We start from the raw sequence: 19,734 nt of genomic DNA on the forward strand, positions 1-19,734 counted from the left end.
CCACGTTTTTATTTGCTCAACATAACTTCTTCATTTACCTCAAGGTAAAATCAATTTGAACACTTAGGTCAGCCCCTCAACAATGTTGTGAATGTACACACACACACTCACACACACACACACACACACACACACACACACACACACACACACCTGGGTCAATACACATACATACACATACATACACTCCCTGTCCGTGTCAGAAGGTCAGTTTGTCCGTGTCAGAAGGTCAGTTTGTCCGTGTCAGAAGGTCAGTTTGTCCGTGTCAGATGGTCAGTTTGTCCGTGTCAGATGGTCAGTTTGTCCGTGTCAGATGGTCAGTTGATCTATTTAGTCTGTTGTATTTCATCACTCTTATCGCCCTTCTGTTTGTATTCAGACCACGTTCCATGATTTATGTTTACTTCAATGTCACTCCATTTAAACACTAAGACTGTACGAAATTGACAATCAATGCAGGTTCTTTGCAGGCATAGAAAGAAGGATGTACTAAACTGCTACATCTCAGTATGGGGAGAGTGGGAAGGACTTACACTTCAGCTGTGTGCTCCCGGAGCATGAGATGGAGTCCGAGAAGCTGCCATGATGTGTCGGATTTTAAGGAGCTTTGTCAGTCGTGACATAGGACAAGGGGTCACTGAGGAGCTCAATGGAAGTTTAGCCTCCTTATCTCCCCCGGGCTTTCAGGGCCTAGTCATCTTTTTCTCTCTTTTATTTTGAGCCAGACCGGCTACATAACCCAGGCTGAATTTGAAGAGCTATTCTAGAATGTAGAGAGAGAGGGGGGGGGGGGGGTAGAGAGAGGGAGGGGGGGGGGAGAGAGAGAGAGGGAGAGAGAGAAGCGGGGGGCATGGGCTGCAATGGGCTGCCTTTTTGTCTCACAGCAAATGTGCTGGAGCTTTCTTTTGTATTTTGAGGGCATATGTTAAATTGCCACAGCAGCTTGTATTCTTGGTAGAGCAAATGAGTCACTTCTTTTCTGCCATGATTTGTTTATTTGTTTGTTCTGGTTTTCTTTCATCCTCTGTGAAATTACACAATGAAATAGCTGACGGGTTATCGTTGTTCACTTCTCTTCTCTGGCAGTAATTTGCTTAGCACAGGAAGGTGGGACAACCGAATTGCTTTTCGTGACACAGCTGAGAACACAATTGCAAACGTTCCCCTTGAGTGAATCAGAATTTGGGTCAAGACTGGCACAATTGTCATGATTTCTGCAAGGTAAAGCCCAATATGTTAATGATTTCTGCAAAGTAAAGGCCCACAGTTTATTTTGAAGCACTACTCAGTCTTTATTTGCACACATGATGAGCTACTGTATAAAACTAAGTCCTTTGAAATCTGTTCTAATTACTCCCTAAACCAAAGATTTCTTCGGATTCTGTTAAAGACACGATTCTAATATCTCAGTGGCTGTTACATTTGTCAATATTTACAAACAACCTGTGGGTGGAACCAGACATTCAGGAATGCTGCTTTAACATGTCATTTTAGATGCTCCTCTATTTCAGAAGCAACCACGACAAAGACAAAGTTGTGCCCGAACTTTGACCCCTGCATAATCCCAACCACCTCATATGTCCTCACTTGCCTCCTAGCCAATCACCTTGTAGATGAATAGCACAACAGGTTCTCCCCTCAGCAGATAACATTCAAATATGTCCCATTTAATTTGGGGAAGTAGCATTCATTCAGCTCGTCTTGTCAGGGCGGTCGATCTTATCAACAGTTTTCTTGGCATATCAGGCCCCGGTTGTTGTGCAGTATGCTATTTGACAGTCAAAATCAATGTGGCTTAAATAGATACCCTGATCCTGCAATCTCAAAAGCCACAATCTCCTGCACAACTACCTTCTCCTCCTCCGCAGCCTCATTTTCAATCGATTTCATCTCTCCCATATATATAAAAAGCCACTAAGATGTAAACCCTCCTCAGCCCTATGAACAAAGTCTGTTTTGAGGTCTCTGAGGGTAAAAAATTCCATTACTATGTAAAGCTGATTCTTCTTACTATATCCCCTGTGATATATTCAAAGGTATGCTGGTAGTCCTGCTTTGCTTGTAAACTGCTTAGAGTTGATGTAGTCAAGTCAGGATGTACCTTGGCTTGGTGGCTGTCATGGTCTTTTATATGTTACTATTATGTTAGTACTGGTTTTTACAACATGGTTTTCATTGAATTCCTTAATGGTTCTTGTCGTATTGCATAAAGCCATATCTGAAGGAAAATAGAATAAAGGAACAGTTATGGCTTATGTATGACTTATGTATGAGGTGCCCTGTACAAGAGAGATAGCGATAGATATCATCTCAATAGACATGAAGAATGCATTGATATTAAGGCGACTACAGTATTGTGAATGTTGCTTATTTTGCCAAAAGGTTACCTCAACACAGCTGTGTTTTGAAAATAAACTCAGGGAAATGACAGTACTGTACATAGCCAAGGGGACCAGCATTTACCTGAAATGGGAACTGTTTGTAATATTTTTGTTTCCGATTTCCTTGACGAATACATTTATTTTATTTTCCTTTATTTTTTTCAAAGCGCTAAAAGCGGACAGTCCAGTATTTTCATAAAGCTGTTGATAAGATTTGGATAGAGAATGATTGTTTTGCACATCCAAGTAATTTGCATGTAAATCATGCTGTCACAAGGCAATCAAATCGGAGGGTAATACATTTATTTCAGAGGAAAAATCGTCCAGTTATACTCCCTGCTACTGAAAAATGTGAAAACACACACAAACATATACACACACACACACACACACACACACACACACACGTGCATGTGACAGAGAAGTCAGGGAAAACAGGGAGTCCTTCATATTTGCGGCCGTTAAGAACATGTCAGATTTGGTTAAGCTGCCAGCAATTCAATATTTCCTTATCACCATTCAGTCGTGCTTAATATTGACCTGAGCAGTCTACCATAACAAATTGTCAACAGTATCCAGTATCAATATCAAAAGCATCCAAGTCTCAGGACCGGATGCCAATCATTTCACGGTAGTTTATATACAGTACACAGTCATACATCCAGCGAAGACTCTTATGGTAGTCTAACATTAAGCCTACAGTGCACACATATGCCCATGTCAGCATGGGTTTGAATCCAGCCCATGCCCTGCTGACATCCCCTCCCCTCCTTACTTTCCTGTTATTCTTCACTCTCTCTATCCAATAAAGAACAAAATATAAAGGTGTAACTGCCCCACTCCAAAAAATAACCGGAAAAAGAAATGAATAACACCATTGAAGCAGTGTGTGGTATTCTTCTCTCTTTCCTTTGGAAAGATATGACTAATACAAACCAGAGATTCCAAAACCAATTTAAATCCGGTTATGCCCTTAACAATCCCCAAACGGCCATGACTGTAGCTACATTAGCCAAAATAGCCCACTCAGAAATAGTATGATTAGCCCTGTCGGTTGTTTTGTTTTGGAACTGTACAATGAGGACACATCATGGAAAGGCTCACAAAATGCAGAGTACACAAAGCAAAGGTCAGCGCTTTAAAGCAAGCGACGTGCTGTCACGATCACAGGCTCTTGTGAGAGTCATAATGAGAAATATTATCAACGTATTCTCATTAGTCGTGTGTATAATCCTGCATGAGGAATTTTTATCATTCATTTTCATCTCAATTTATTTATTCATATGGGGGAAGCAGGGACTCGCATGACACAGTATTAATTAGATTTAAATGTTTGAGTGATGTGCTCCAATGGTTCTGTTCATATTGTTGAAAAAGAGAGCATTTAAATCATTTTCCAGTCCCATGAGTTGTAGAACAAAAATGTAGTATGAGATATCATTAATAGATATTGTACATTGTAAGTTCGTATTGATTATTCTTTCCTTTGCAGCTCATTCGACGTGCACAGGCCTTGAGTAGAGGAAGCATAGTTTTGAATAGGTCTTTTCTAGGACCCAGTCCCCAGTCAAGAGGAAATGTCAATTTCAATTTTCTTTGGAATAGTTCAATGTTTCGACTTTGAATAAAAGTTGAGAGACGTATAAAGTCGATAACAATGCGTTTAATGAAGTCAGACTCGTGAGTTCACGTTAGCTGAGAAAGAGGAATGGTTGCCAGTGTTGCAGTTCAACGTTGTTATCACTACCTGTATAAGCTTGTCCTCGTCCTGTAAGCTGCACTTAGACCAAAGTATCTATCTTGTGGGGACCAGAGGTGTGAAGTCAGTGAGTTATCGGAGGCCACATCACTGATGTCCATCTGAGTGAGCACAGGCACTCTTTTTCCTGTCTCTTGGCGCTCATCAAAAGGCGCCACTCGCTGTGGCCATTGCGATCGACATCAGATGTTCCATTGCACTTGGCATGCTTACAGGTCACGCCAGCCCCATCAGGGCCGCACACACACACACTCACACACACACACACACACACACACACATACATACACACACATACTCTCTCACACACACACAAGGCTTATGTAAATAGTACCTCAAAGACTTACACAAGTACTCGCTGGTAACACTTTAATTGAGCCCTCCCTCTTATATAACACACTATTTAGACTCGTTTTCTGAGGAGACGATTTCCTGACTTAAACAAGAGTTTGTGTTATGGGAGTGTTATTTGTTACATCGCCTCTCATATCAACTGTCATGACTAAATGAGACTTGTCACGACATAGGAGGGTTCAATAGTTCAAAAGTTCAACCCAAGGGTATACATATGCTCACAAGGTTTCTCTGTGTGAACAACCATAGGGACCAAAAGACAAGTTTTGAAACTAGGATATATTTCCATATATGAGAGATGAAAACAGGTAATGAGACACTTGCCACCATAATGCCATAGCAACAAATGCATGTGTCTGTCTGTGTGTTTTTAGTTATACAGGTAATGAAAGGAAGACAAACTAAATAATATTGAATAGAATATTGCAGCTGTTAAACAGATTTACTGAACATTAGTACTAATGAATATGTATGACACCAATTTTAATGTCTCAGCGAAGTAACATTTTATAGCAGAAACGTGTTGCTCATACTTGGAGGTTAATTTGAACAAATAGAGACATTTTTGTTTTATTCTCTTAATGCAAGGTGTCTGGTTGAAAAGGGTAGTCTTAATAGTGCATGTAAAAATGTGAGAAATACTGTAGACTAATTATGGTACATAACCTTTTTCATAACAACATTATCATATCATTTTTCAGGACAGAATGAATGTGTTAATATGCATACTGTATCAGCTACTAAACATTTATGATACTATAAATGTTGCCTTTTAGTCTTGCATGAAACAAGAGACCTATATGCCTGAATTCACGCTGGGACCATATATACTAAAAAATGTATGCACTCACTGGAATGTAAGTCGCTTTGGATAAAAGCGTCAGCTAAATGGCTTATACAGTGCCTTCGGAAAGTATATGCATTTGTTCAAATACCCACTTCCTTTGTTTGTTTGTTTGTGTGTGTAATTGAGTGTTTATTGAGTACAGTATGATGTACAGTAGACAAATGCTTCCTCCTGTTGTTCCCATCAGATCTAATACTGAGTTCAGAGACCACAAATGTCATTCCCAGATATGAGAGGAGGTTAAATACAGTAATACAGGAAATAGACACACATGCTTACATCAGTGGATGGAGTGGGAGGAGAGAGAGAGAGAGACAGAGAGAGAAATCATTGGTCAGTAGCCTGGAGCCAAAGTGAAATCAGCGCAATTTGCTTAATAAAATTAGGGACAACGTTGAACTACACAAAGACAGGCGGTGGCCAGGGGGAAGGCATTGCAGGATTTCCGAGCAACTCTGCAGTCGCTTACTTGCACATATAGGAGGCAGCCTTGGTGTGTGAGGTGTGCACACACCTTTCTCTCTCTCACATGCACACACACATACACACACACCTGCACGCTCAATTTCAGATCAATCTCACACCAGACTTAGAGTGTCCTCCACACCACCTGTTGGCTCTAGGGAGGATACACCAAAACACCGGCCGGCTGTTACCCTGTAAAGATCCAGGGGTGGGGCATGCACCACCAGACAAAGGAGGAGGGGGACCCTCCCAAAATGCATGGGGAGGATGGGGACTCCCACTCGGATTCGACATCAGTGACTCAGCCTCCCCCCTCTTTGGAGAGCACAGAGCCTCAGGTGGAGGAGAACCCCCCAGCCCAGACCCCTTACCCCTACGGGGCCCAAAGGGGCCCCTGCCGGTCCGGGCGTCTGATCCTGGCCCTCATCTTGCTGCTCCTCTCTCTCCTTGGCAGCTGGGCGGTGGTCCACCTCACCCTGGGGACCCACGGAGGAACACCCTTCCGGATCTCGGCCAGCTACGACCAGCGGAGTGACCAGGACGCCACGGCCACCATCGAGCCGGGCTTTACCACCAACTGCACTGTGGGTAAGTGAGCGCTCCTCCACCCCCGCCTGCCGAAAACTGCTACTGTATGTTGTATCCCTAGTCGCATCAGTGTTACTGTCCAGGGTTGGAGTTAGACGTCCATTTTGTCTAGAACAAAGTACACTACAAGATTTGACTGTTGAGTGGCCAATATTATTCAGTACAGCCAACTTCCTTGGTTTTGTACTGTATGCAGCAGCTTGGGGATTGTTATTTTGTCAGACATTGGTTTCTGCTGTGTTCTAAGTATGTTGATGTCAGTTCTTAGCTCAAATGTTACAGTAGCTCAGATTTCTATGTGTATTCTATTTCATTCTGATATGATAGTCAATGTGGAGATGTCTAATTGTATAGTAGCGGGACACTATTGTATGACTAGTGTATACGTATGATGTCAGGGTTTAGGAATTTTAACAGTCCAAATGTTTTACTGGAAATTGTACGTGTTTTCGGTTCTAACTCAATTATTGTATGTTGTGGAATGAAATGCATGGATGGCGTGCAACAGAATAGTATCTTTGTATGTGTATCCTGAGAGCTCTTGAAATTAGGTTAATCCTACTGATTCAATTTCCTCAGAGCTGGATGCGGAAATGTACAAACCCTTGCTTAGACATTTTGCAGATGTGTGTAAAAAAATGTTTATGAAAAAATGATGGTAAAAGAGTCGTTTCATAAGAGGCAGTTCTAGATCTTTGTTAATTACTCAGTACAGGTATTTCATCTTCAGGTACTTCACGCACAGAAACATTCAAAAGAATATGAACAAATACTATATTCATCAAAATAGCATGCTTGCATTACGTTAAGTCAGTGCGAACCTACAGTTTAGGATAGACTCTTGACAAAAGTAAAAGAAGGCAATGCAGTCCTTAATTCTGTTGTTTCAGTTGGATTTTTGCTTTGTTTTATCTCTGAAGTAACTGGTGGTACTCCATTGTACAGTATCTCAGTTACCAGGCCTTGGTGAGGTGAAGTCCAGGTGATTTTCTAATAGTAGGACGAATAGTGTAATTTCTAAGGAGTTACATTTGAATTGGCTTAACACAGTGACCTGTGAGAAGACGAAATGGAAGAACCATTCCAACCATTAGTGGAACAGCACAGTTCCCTCAAGTTGCCATCCACAGGGAGACATACATATGTAGTGGATGTTTACAATGGAACTCTGTATTTGTCTGAGCTACCTATGCTCCTGAAGTCGAGTAAATCCATACGCTTTTCAATTCTGGGTTTTATGAGCACTAAAACAGCACAGACCTTTTATGAAGCTGTATTTTGTCTCTTTTTTGGAAAAGATGAATGTCTCATTTTTGAACATGTGTTATTGTCCTTAGTTTGGAGCAAAAGAGCGGGAGATGGCTCAGTAAATAAGATCTGAGTGAGCACCACATCACTCCTTTGACAGGGAGAGACTGATTGCATGAGGAGAATATTCAGTGTTTTTCAGTCAGATGAATGAAGAACATTCTTTGCGTATGAAAGTCTCAAGGCTCCAATTCTCCAATTTGATTTCAGAGGTGCTTTTAGATTTCTGTTAAGATCAGAGACGTTCAATAGCGCTGATAATCAATTCATTACAAAAAAAATGTTTGAAGTTACATGATTTCTTGCAGCTGCCGAGTGTTAAGCCTGGAGCAGACCCACTTTAACAAATTAACGACACCTGACTGATCCATTGAGTTATCATGATTCAGTTACAAGACATGCAAAAGCATACACTTCCTCATTTTGCTAAATGCATCACTTCACAGACAATGAGAAAATGCATTTGAAAATGTACTTGTACTAACATGCACCCTAACGCTCACACACAGATACACACACACACACACACACACACACACACACACACACACACACACACACACACACACACACCAGGCCCAACGGCTCTTTGCGTAACAGTGTCTCTCAGACCACTGAGAACAGAACACAGTGCTGTTGCTCATGCAAATAAGACAGACTCTAATTGTTTTCATGTTGCTGGGCTCTCTCTGTTCCCAAGCCGAGGTCAACCAATCACCTGTAGGCAGAGGACACAAAACACTCTGTTCTCTCCTGAAGCACCACCTGTGTCTCAGTGTTAACACCCATGGCTTCCAAAGCTAAATCTTCATCCGTCACACCCAGCTCCCCACCTCCCGATTACAGGCATCAGATGATGGACACGGAGGCAACGGTTCGCAGTGTTCCCTCTTCTCCCTCGGGCACCTGCTACCTGTGGCATGGACTCGAATTACCTGCTCCAACTCTCCAACTCAATCCCTAGTGGAGTTCACTGTTTGCCCTGTTTGCTTGCGTCTCTGCTGTCCTAATGAGTTAATTAGTGCTATTTAATGATCCCCATTGTCAAGCCTCAGGGCGGCTAAGGCTAATTTATGCTTGGGTTTTAGATTTTATTAAAAATAGATTTTTTTTTATTTGGGTCACTGTGGTTTGGAGTTTGTGGGAGTTGAAAGACGCACCACAAAATGTTGTTGTGCTTCATCATTCTCTGTAAAATGTCTGTGTAAGCTACAGTGAAATACAATATTTGATTTACAGACTAGATGGATAATTAAATGTAGCACTCAAAGAGGTTCCCTCAGGAGCCAGGTGTAAGACCTCACTCCCAAGAAGTATTTTTGAAATAGCTATCGGCTCGGATCAAATCCATTCCAATTTGAGAGAACCCACAGATGCAGCTGAGAGCTACATACTTCTAGCCAACCGTCCAACCTCTAGCTGTGATAAATGAAACATGGAAATTTGCAAGCATGTCTGTGACTGGATATTAACACAAAAATGGCAACTTCCCGTTTACTTTTTAAAAATAATCTGATTCATACGCTTCTGGGCCTTCTGGTAAATTCAATTTTGATTATCCCCTTCCTTCTCATATTTTATGGCAGGTGTCCAGCTCTGTTTAAGTTTGATGACGTTCATTTGCATTCTGAAGCTCTCCTTCCTTTTGTGGCGTTTCCCTGCCGTTGGACAACAGTGATTACTCAAACCAGTGGAGTGAAAGGAGAGATATTCTGCCTCTAACAGCCAAGCAGGCCAAACAAATCCAGCAAAGTGTCTTAAGTTTTTTTGTACTTCCTTGCTAATTAACTCATCTGTCAAGAGGCCAACAAGCGATCCCATTCATTACCCAAAAAGCAAATTGCGTGGTGGAGCATCTATCTCCTAGGCTCATCTTCCCTTTGACAAGCCGCGAATGTCTCCTCCATATCGCCGGTGTCACATCTGTATTTCTCTGTTGGCCGTTGTGTTGGCATACAGATGAGGTGGTTATTCAGGAGGGTCGTGTCTGAGTTCCGCGCTGTTAGCCTCACACATGTTGTCTTGCAGGAAGCAAACAGGAGTGTAAGCAGTGGGATTGACTGATGAGTTCATTAACAAATGATGTCAATGACAAATTCATTTGTTTTTAGTTTGTTACTACCTGGGGCTCCTGCTCTGACAGCTAGCTTAGCATAGTCATGTCGTTGTTGTGTTTTCAAGTCTGTGGTTTAGAGCATTCAAATTCTTTATTATGTAATTAATTTGTTTCACCATATAAGGTGATGCTTTTGTGTCTACATAGCCAATTTGAGGTTCATAATAAAATAATACCATTGACATAATATAATGGTCATTTGTGAAACTCTGGGATCAGGTGTCTATGCTGAACTATAATAATCAAGTCACCCAGATCAGATTACTATACTTGCAATATGGAAGTTCTATATAAACCAGAGTTTCTGCAGAAACACTGAGGAAATGTATATGTATATTTGTACTGTATCATTTATTTAGTGCTTTTCACAGGTTTATTGACATGGTAAAGTGAGTTTCACATAACTCACATAGAGCATATTTTATGTTGCGGGACAATAACCATTATACTGTGTATCTATGAGGCTATGGTTAGGGGGACATTTATAGGATAATTACTCAATTAGAAGCAAGCATGTGGGCCTCCTGTCAAGTGTATAAAAATAACTTGGTAAAGAAGTAAATTACAGTAGGTGAGTTATGGTCAAGAGAGAGAACTTGTAAAGGCTGTAGACCAAGGCAGTGGACTCAATCGCACGACTCGGGCCAAAAGCTTAATCTAAAAGAATAATCCTTTAATTTCAGAAAAGAGTTCGGTACACAGGTAAACAATATGTAGGGAGGCAGATGTCCAAAAAGGGAGGCAAGTAGGAGGCGGATAGGCAAAATACAAACTCGAAAAAACGAACAAAGATCAAAAACCAGGTAGACAAGAAATTAAGAAAATCGCTGAGACGTTTTGACACTAAGGCACAAAGACGAACTGGCACAGAGACTGGGGAAACACACAGACTAAATACACAGGGAAGGATGATGAGGAACAGGTGAAGCCAATAAGGGCGGGGTAGACGATCACACAGGCGGGAAACACAAGGGCAGGTGGTGAAGTGTCTGGAACGAGAGATACGGTGAGAGACACAAAAATAAACAGGGAACAAAAAAAAAAAGAAGAACATGAAACAAAGACAAACAAACTAACGAACAAGACGAGACGTAACAGAACTTTACAGACCAAGAGGCTATGCCCGTAATTAGTCAATGATCTATTATTAGAACCAATTTGAGCGGATGTCTAACAATGTTTTTGCTTTGTTTTGCCTTGTGTCATACTTGAATGTTTTTTATTTCTTGCAATAAATAATTTGCACTGATTTTAACACGTAGCTGAGTAAAAGATACTGTTCAATTAGGATGTTAATTGATTTAGCTGGTTAATTGGTTAATTGATTTTACCTATAGAAGAAATATAAATATTCAAATAACATAATAAACGTGTGTTGGTGATTGCGTGGGAGAGGAAGTCATCATCAGTGGAACAGAAAAATGTGTCAGAGAGCAAAAGCAATGTTCTGCGGCTGACAGTCACTGCATATTTGTTATTATATTTCTTCCTTCTTGTATTAACAGTACTAATGTCTCAAACATTATTGTTCATTTTGCCTAATATCCCTGAAAACACTTCTATTGCTTACATAAGCATTGTTACTAGTCATTTTCTTTACAGTTGGATGAGTAACACTAAGTCCCCTGGGATTTGAACCCACAACCTTATATTCCTTGGCCCATTTCCCTAACCATTACACCATGCTACTGCAGCTCTCTAATGGGCCGTTACTGCAAGTCTATACTCAGTGATTAGGTACACAGCCATGTGAGGGAGTCCCCAGATCCATCAATCACTCGCTACTCCGGAAAGCAAGAGTGAAATGTGTTGAAGTGGATAGAGTGGAGGATATTGTGGGGGGGGGGGGGATACCAAAGATAAGGATAGCAAAAGTAAAAAAAAAAAAAGACAATTACTGCACACTGTTAACCACAAGATAGTGTTGGCTTCTTTACCAAATGGCATTACACCAGTTTGTTGTTGAATTGGTATTGAAATGTAATCAATTAATTTCAAATCGAATTGTTCAAATTCAATACATTTTTGTGGCTGGATTCATAAAAAAAAAATAGGTCATGAGACGCAGTTAACTCACGCATGTATTCATTTCACAAAAAGATTTAAGATCACCTTCGAATGATCCCCACAGAGTGAAGTTTTGGATTCTCTTTGGGGATCAAGTATTGAGGAAGTTGTAGTTAAACTGAAATGGTGGCAGAGGCTGCATTTAGTGACACAATATGATCTTATCGTGATTGATTGATTATGCTTGGGTTGGTTGTGATGTTATTGTCTCCCATGTCATTCAGTCTCATAAATGGTTTGGGCCACCGGCTAGCCCAAGATTCATAAATCAATAAATGCAGTTATGCAGTTGTCTGCTGATCACATAGCCCCGGTCAGGGGGAGGGAACAGGCCTATAAAACCTCAGTAGGAAGGAAACACACTGTACCCCACTGTATGTGTGTGTGTGTGTGTGTGTGTATGTGTGTGTGTGTGTGTGTGTGTGTGTGTGTGTGTGTGTGTGTGTGTGTGTGTGTGTGTGTGTGTGTGTGTGCGTGCATGCTTGTGTGTGTGCGGACGTGTGTGTGTGCATATGTGTGTACACCAGATGTTTTGGTATATATTACATGTTTTGATATAGTCTGCACTTTATATACAGTATGCAGGTCAAAGCCCTAATCAGTACCCTTGGGGTTTGGGGGTCTCCAAATCAAATCAAATCAAATTGTATTTGTCACATATATCGCATACAGTTGTTATTAACATAGTGGAATGTTTTGCGATATTGCTCCACGCTCAACAACAGCAGTTAGCAACAATCAACAATCACCCCCCTACTGCTCCCCCCAACACCATTGCCAGTAGCTGATGTTTGGTTTCCCCTCCCAAGAATCAACCAAGGCAAACCCTGCCTTGCATATTATGCTTAATCACTTAGCATCCACCTGCAGTGATTATACCCACTAGACCTCACATATAAACATTTCCAAAATCCATTCCCTCTCCCTGTCTTATCTCTCGGCACTGAGCCTCATCTCTTGAAAGCCTTGTGATCTCTACCCTTAGGCCTTTCTGCAAACAGCATACCCCTCTTTACTAATACAAAGCGTGTTCCCATTACAAACCGGGCCCCACTCCGAGACAATCATCGCTCCAGGTGTTATTTGATGATATTGAGGAAGTCTTAAACTGCCCTGGGCGGAGAGTGGAATGTTAATATTAGGCAGATGCTAAATAGAGCGCATGTCTAATTCAACGCAGTCTCTGGCGAGAGGAGTCATTTCCGAATAGGAAGTGAGCGTCAATAGAAATATTTTAGTGCAGCTGACAACAGTTTCTTTGTTTTCTTTGTGGTAGAACTAGAATGTTCAGGTCACTTAAGCTTAATGTTCCGTAACCCAATCCTCATTGTTACTGCAAAAATTCAATACTTGACAATAACGTTTGTTGCTTGAATCCATATAGTGAATTATTCTCTGGACCAATATGCTGGAAAGGTGTTGTTAATGGCCTACTACATGCTTCAGAAGGAGTAAAAAGCCTACAGTCTTAGTAATCTATGGTCCCACTTTACATTAAATGATGTTAAAACCTTAGTATTTAGGTAGTCATGACATGTACTGTGTCATGTGTATTAACAGTGCAAGCACTTGGGGTTGTAGATGTAGTTACATAACAGTCGACTTTCATTTATGGCCACTAGGAAACCTGTCCTGATCAGAAATGATCTAATGATTACTATACATGTTATGGGGAGAGTGCTCAAGATGACAAAACACTGTTGTAATAATCATCTATTTCTTGAGCGTATGATACAGAATTTAAAGGTGCAATATGTAGCTTTTACCACTTAAAAAAAGTGTTATCACTTAATAACCATGCTGAATCATTACTTATAATGCATTGGCAGTCAGTGACAATGCGTGTACATGCCAAGACTGCCCTTCTGCCTGAATTTACTATTTACAAAATGTTTGGGACGTTTTTGGGCATCTACCACTTGCTGTGGGTGTGTAACCTGCGACTTGCGTGTGTGTGGCTCATTGGCTACTGCCTGGGAGCAGCAAGCAACACTTTCTCAGTAAGTGCAATCTCAGAGCACAGTGCTGGAAGCCGCAGCCTTCAGATGCAAAAAAAATTATATTACAGTGAAGAAAAATAAGCTGCAAGGCCCATTCAAAAATGTAGGAGTGCACAGCTGCAGGTAAAGCACCCGTTTCCTTTCATGTGAAAGGTGACTCACTAAAGTCACATAAACTCACTAACAATCGCTAGTTGTCTTGTACATTTCCAAAACTAAATAATGGCTGCACTTTCAATCACAAACGTCCTTTGTAGTTTCAAGGTCTTGTTACTAAGAAATTCGCTGGATTTTTTTTTTTTTTAATTATTGACAGATTTATTGTTTCAGTTATGAGTAGTCTACACATTGAGCAAAGGGAGGGAGGGAGGAGGACACCATTTTTTGCAATGTCATTGCAATTCTCCACAAGAAGCAAAATCCTGCACAGTGTATGTTTAAGTGCAGTATATTTCCATAATCTAACTTTGTAGTATGACGATAAACTCTTCCAACTCTTCTAACCCTTTTTCCCAAAACGCCCAATATTTCAAAAATATCTGTATCTGGTACGTCTGATGATCTCATTTGAAAGAGAGCACCACTAGGTCCTCTGTGACCCAACCAAAGAACTACATCAAGGATTGATGGCCACCATGGAATCAAAGCAGCTTAGTGTAGCACAGTCTATTTACAAAAGACAGACAGCCCACCCCACTCATACCCACTGTGTGGTGCTTTGATGTGGAGCCACTCTGTAGACTTTGGTAGCTAGGCTAAAGCTTTTTGAACAATCTGTGTGCTGCTCTCCGCTTCCTGAACTTCACAGAGGACTGGGCGTGTCCACGTCAGAAGTCTCACCTCTCCTTTGAGACAACAGATGTGCGAGAAGCCAGAACAAGGTTGTTTCGCTGCCTTCGCTTCATTTCTTGTTTGGCTGATCCACATTGAGACATACTGTATAATGTATTTTCTCAACATGCTCTCATTGTCCAAGACATGCAGACATGCATAATGCATGTATGCATTATGTTTGATTCATGAACAGGACACATGAAGGACAGAACAAGGCAAACAACAAGGCAAACAACGTTTAAAACATAACAAATTGTATATACATAGATAGCTTGAACATAAATCAAAAGATAAGATATACATAAAATGGTTAAGTGGGCAGAAGATACTGTATCTGTAACTTGACACTCCAGTAAGTTAGCCAAAATCATTCAGTTATGAGCTGTTCATAATCATTTCCATAGTTTTAAAATTTCCGTAATCTGTCCCCATAAACTGATCACCTCCCATGACAAACTGAAAGTACTAGGACAAAATGAAAGAAGGGTGTTTTTTACCACATGAACAGTCACCCCTTGTGCACTGTGCATACCACTTCTGCTGAACAGCCTTGACAGAGACTGATAGTGATTGGGCTCCACTCTGACCAATCGAGCGTGGCTCTGTGCAGTTAATTGAATTCGTGAGCGAATGCCTCCTGTCCTGTCGACTGTCCAGGGGGAGCCGCATCCATCTTAGGATCCCCCTGACTGTAAATCTCCATGAATATCTCCACATTCTGCCACTGGTATGTTTCCCTTGCTGAGAGAAGCTTTCGCCCTTCTCTGACCCCTTGAGATGTCCCTCCCAGAGAGAACACTAGCCCACCATGGAGGCTGGAGCCAAAGCTGTTCAGAATGGGTAAAGAGGACCACACCAGGAGGGGGATATATAGCATGGTTGAGACAGGAAAGGATAGAATAATTATTAAAATAGATGTTTTATAGAGAAAAATAACTAGTGAAGGGTGATGTGGTTCATGGCTCCAGTGTTTACTGTTTACATGGAAGACTTAAGCCATAGTATTTATTCAGATAAAGAACGTGATGTGGTTTTGAATCGTAGGGTTAACTAAATGTACAAAGAAGACAAAGGATTCAACTTTAATGTGGCCCTCAAACTTCAGATGCTACTTTATAGACAATATCATTCCAGGCTGGTGACTCACCCTCTCAATTGCAAAAACAAAACAAAAGAAAGCATCGTTCCAGGAGTCTGCTTCCATGACTACAGACTTGTTGTTGTGCTGCCGACGTTTGTGACGTAGGCCTCAACAAAGACTACTCAGTCTCCATTCATCACTTTACATTTCTAAGCACACCAGCAATGAAAGTTGTATTCAAATCATGGCAGGTAACTTCTTGTTTTACATGACCTGGCAATGAAGATACTGACCTCAGACGCGCTTATCGTCAACATCTCAATCTGTGTCTGTTTATTATTCAGGCAATAAGTCATGCGCTCAGTTACATGTAAATCACTCATAGCCATTCTCTCATTTGGCAGGCTCTATGCTAGTATAACCATAATAGTGATGTAATCACATTATTATAAGTTGTGAATAGGCGGTTTGCTTATGAAGTTCAGTACGATCAACGACCTTGATGTCTATAATATAGAGAATAGAAAAGGAATCAAATCGAATCGAATCAAATACAGTAAGCTACCATTAAAATCAGAGCTGAGATGCATGACTATGTATCTTTGCTATAATATATTGTAATATTGTAGCTTATTTATTTCTTACCTGTTATTATGGCATGTCTCAAAGAACAGTAACTGCTTTGCGCTGACACGAACCTAATATAATATAGAATTGTCCAATTATTTTCAGCACTCTTCTTGACAGCTTGATGATACCAACAGGGATCAAAAAGCAGTAGAAAGCTCTGCAAGTCCTCCATCACTCACTGTCTAGCAAGATATTCTCACAGAGCATCTCTTTAACAGTAAACCATCAACTTTAGCACAGACCTTGCTACCTTTTGGACCCTGTACAATGTCCCAGTGGTGTCGGAGATAAAACATGTGGCATATGTATGGACAGAATTTTGTGACAACGGACAGAGACCAATCCATAGTCCCCTCCCCGCGGGGGACAATTATTCAAAATGAAGAATACAATTGTACTGTATACAATACAGAAACAAGCAGTTTATGTTTATTCCTCTTTAGTTGAGTACAGCGCAACTGAGAATGTGAAGACTTCCGCCCCAACCCTCTTCATGGAAAACAAGTTTTATTTTTGATAGCTGAAAATCTCATTAGGCGTCCTTGCAGATATATGAATGGGTTGTCTGTCTGTGGCCTTTTCAGTTCATAGCTGCTAGAAACTTCATGTTGTGTCTCTGTTGGTTTCCCCTTGCACTTAAGACATCAGAAAATAAGTGTCTTTTATATAGTGGATCCAAATAGCCACAATTAAATACATATTTTCTCAGTTTTAGAAAACTTAAAGTTACAATCTGCAAATTCAGCTTTGAGTCAAAAGTGCACATGTTTGTAAACTGAGGGCCTGATTCACTAAGCCAGCACTTCCCAAACTTTTCAAACATATTCCCCCCTTTGATAATGCTCCTCCTCTTCACTGCTGAAAACGACAGGGTGTTGAATTGATTCCAGTCATACTCTCCTGTGTGTAAAAATATTTCTGGAAATTAATTTTCAAAGATGAAATGTGATCCTTCACACATGGAATCACTGTGTTCTGCAACTCATTTGTTTCAATAAATGCTTTGACATCTGCAAACATGTCTATATTCCCCTTCTCAGGTTTGCTGCTCCATAAGTCTTAAAAATGAGTTGATCTTTTTCTGCAAGTTGGGGAAGGTGTGTGTCAGTGCCCTGTAGCTGCATATTTAACCCACTGAGCTTTTCAAATATGCCACTGAGGTAGGCCAGTTTTATGAGGAAGTCCTCATCGCAAAAGTTGTTGACAAGTGGATGATTCTCTTCCTCCAGGAACATTTGAATCTTGTCCCTCAGCTCGAATACACAGGACAGCACCTTACCACACGAAAGCCATCTGGATTCGCAGTAGAAAAGCACAGCTGTGTGCACCACTCCCATGTCCACACAGAGCGCGGAAAAAACTCTTGTTTTCAGTGGTCTTGTCTCAATGAAACTGACAGTGATGACAACGTCTCACAACACAGAATTCAGTTCAGGATTTAACTGCCTTGATGCCAGCACCTCTCTGTGAATAATCCAGTCCAGTCCCGTTGGATGAAGGCCTGCAACCCCTCCTGTTTCCCTTCCCTCATGGCTTGTGCCCCATCAGTACCCCACACAGTCTATCTCACTTAAATACACGTCAATAATGTTCAACAATTCGCTGTCTGTCGCTCGATTTGACACATATTCACAAAAAAGCATGTTATCAGCATACCTCACGTTTGCTAATAATAGGCAGTCCCTGTTACTATCCGTGGCTTCATCCACTTGAATGTCTTTTCAATTAACTGCTCTTCCAAGTCATCTGACAAGTCAGTAATAACTTCTTGCAATTGTGTTGTTTGACAACGGCATTAGTTTGAGTTGTTTTGCACTTGTCTCATCGAGCATAGTTGAAACCATATCAATGCCAATGGCAGCTAGGAGAATTAATTCCTCCGCAACTGTGTGCAGTTTTTTACACTGGGCAACTCTGTCTGCCACTTTGTAGGAGGGTAGTTGGGCTCGGAAGATACTGAGGTAACTTTGACAAAGCGACTTTGCTGACCTCAATATGTGTCGCTTTCTCATGAAAAATCCAAGCGGCTTGCCTACATGTTTGCTATGCACTGTATCTAGATGCCATTTAAGTTTATTTGGTTTCATCACTTGCCAACGATTTTAGGCACAAGACACACAGGGGTCTTTCCTCTCCTCCTACCACAGTGCTTGTAAAGCCGAGGGGAAGGTATGCCTCGTCATACTTTCTGGCCTTTGGTAGAGTCTGTTTAGCACCTGACATACTGGTTGATAGTGTCTCACTAGCATTTTTTCATTTTGCTCCAGTGACAAACTTGTCTCACTCTTTGGCTCCCCTCAGCCAATTTGGTGGTGGTTAGTTTGGCGCGACAGTTACTGTTGGCTTGTGACAGTGGCCTGTAAAACATTCCAGTTCGGGAAACGCTGCACTAAGCATTTGCACCAGGTGCAATTTGCACCAGTTTTTTTCTTATACAAGATAAACCACCAAAACAGAACTGAACATGAAATTTCTTCATTTCATTTGTGTTTTATTTCAATTTCTCCTTTCCTTTCTTAACCTTTATTGTTGTCCCCCACCATGAAATCGGGGAGGGGACTGTGGATCTGTCTTTGTCCGTTTGTATGCTTGTATGCTCGTATATCACACACAATATCTCCGACACCATTGGGACAATTTTGACAAAACTTGGTGAATGATGTGTCTTGCCATAGAGACCTGGCATAGAGACCTGGCATTTACACTGGTTATAATTACACTGATTAGCCCAAGGGGGCGCTATAATAAACAACTGTAATTGAATAATTGTCACCAATTCACACAAGGAGGGGCGCTACGTCATTCATGGGGGACAACATGTTAACTGTAGACATGTTTATTATGTTTAATTTCCTTTGGAAAACACTGGTGCAATTTACTAAGTGAACCAGGCCCTGAGATGGTTGTACTTTGGGTGAATGTAACTGTGAGCCAAATGTTTTTGTAGTACCTTGAGTTGCCACTGGGGCTGATCCTCAGCCAATCAGAGTGTGCAACCAGATCTAACTGCTGTATAAGATAAAATTACACATTCAGCAGTTGGATAGGTAAAACAACCTAGCCTGTCAGAGTGAAAGTACAGTGTCAGTATCAGTGTTGAGGAGGGAGGGGCCAGGGGATGTTTCTGGACAGGGCACTTGAGTTCGCTCGGCAGCCATTTTGTCATCTATCCATTTGTCTGAATTGTTTGGCAGCCAGAGAGCCCTCTCCTGTCACCTCCATGCCTCTCCTCTACACATACATCATTCCTCAGAGAGCCAACCCAAGCCCCTTGGAGATTGGGATAACAAAACTCGCTGACTCC

The 19,734-nt window shown here is 41.2% G+C and overlaps 1 protein-coding gene across 1 annotated transcript in view; it reads left to right on the top strand.

Annotated features, from left to right (window-relative positions):
* Positions 1-19,734, top strand: part of alk (ALK receptor tyrosine kinase) — a gene marked incomplete at its 5' end in the record, with an annotated part of 253,051 nt that overhangs the window by 186,557 nt on the left and 46,760 nt on the right. The window contains one exon of the mRNA XM_083682991.1: positions 6,261-6,394. Within this exon, the coding sequence (XP_083539117.1) occupies positions 6,261-6,394 (134 nt within the window). The remainder of the gene's footprint in view (positions 1-6,260; positions 6,395-19,734) is intronic.

This window comes from Argentina silus (assembly GCF_951799395.1).
Source record: "Argentina silus genome assembly, chromosome: 13".
NCBI lineage: Eukaryota > Metazoa > Chordata > Actinopteri > Argentiniformes > Argentinidae > Argentina > Argentina silus.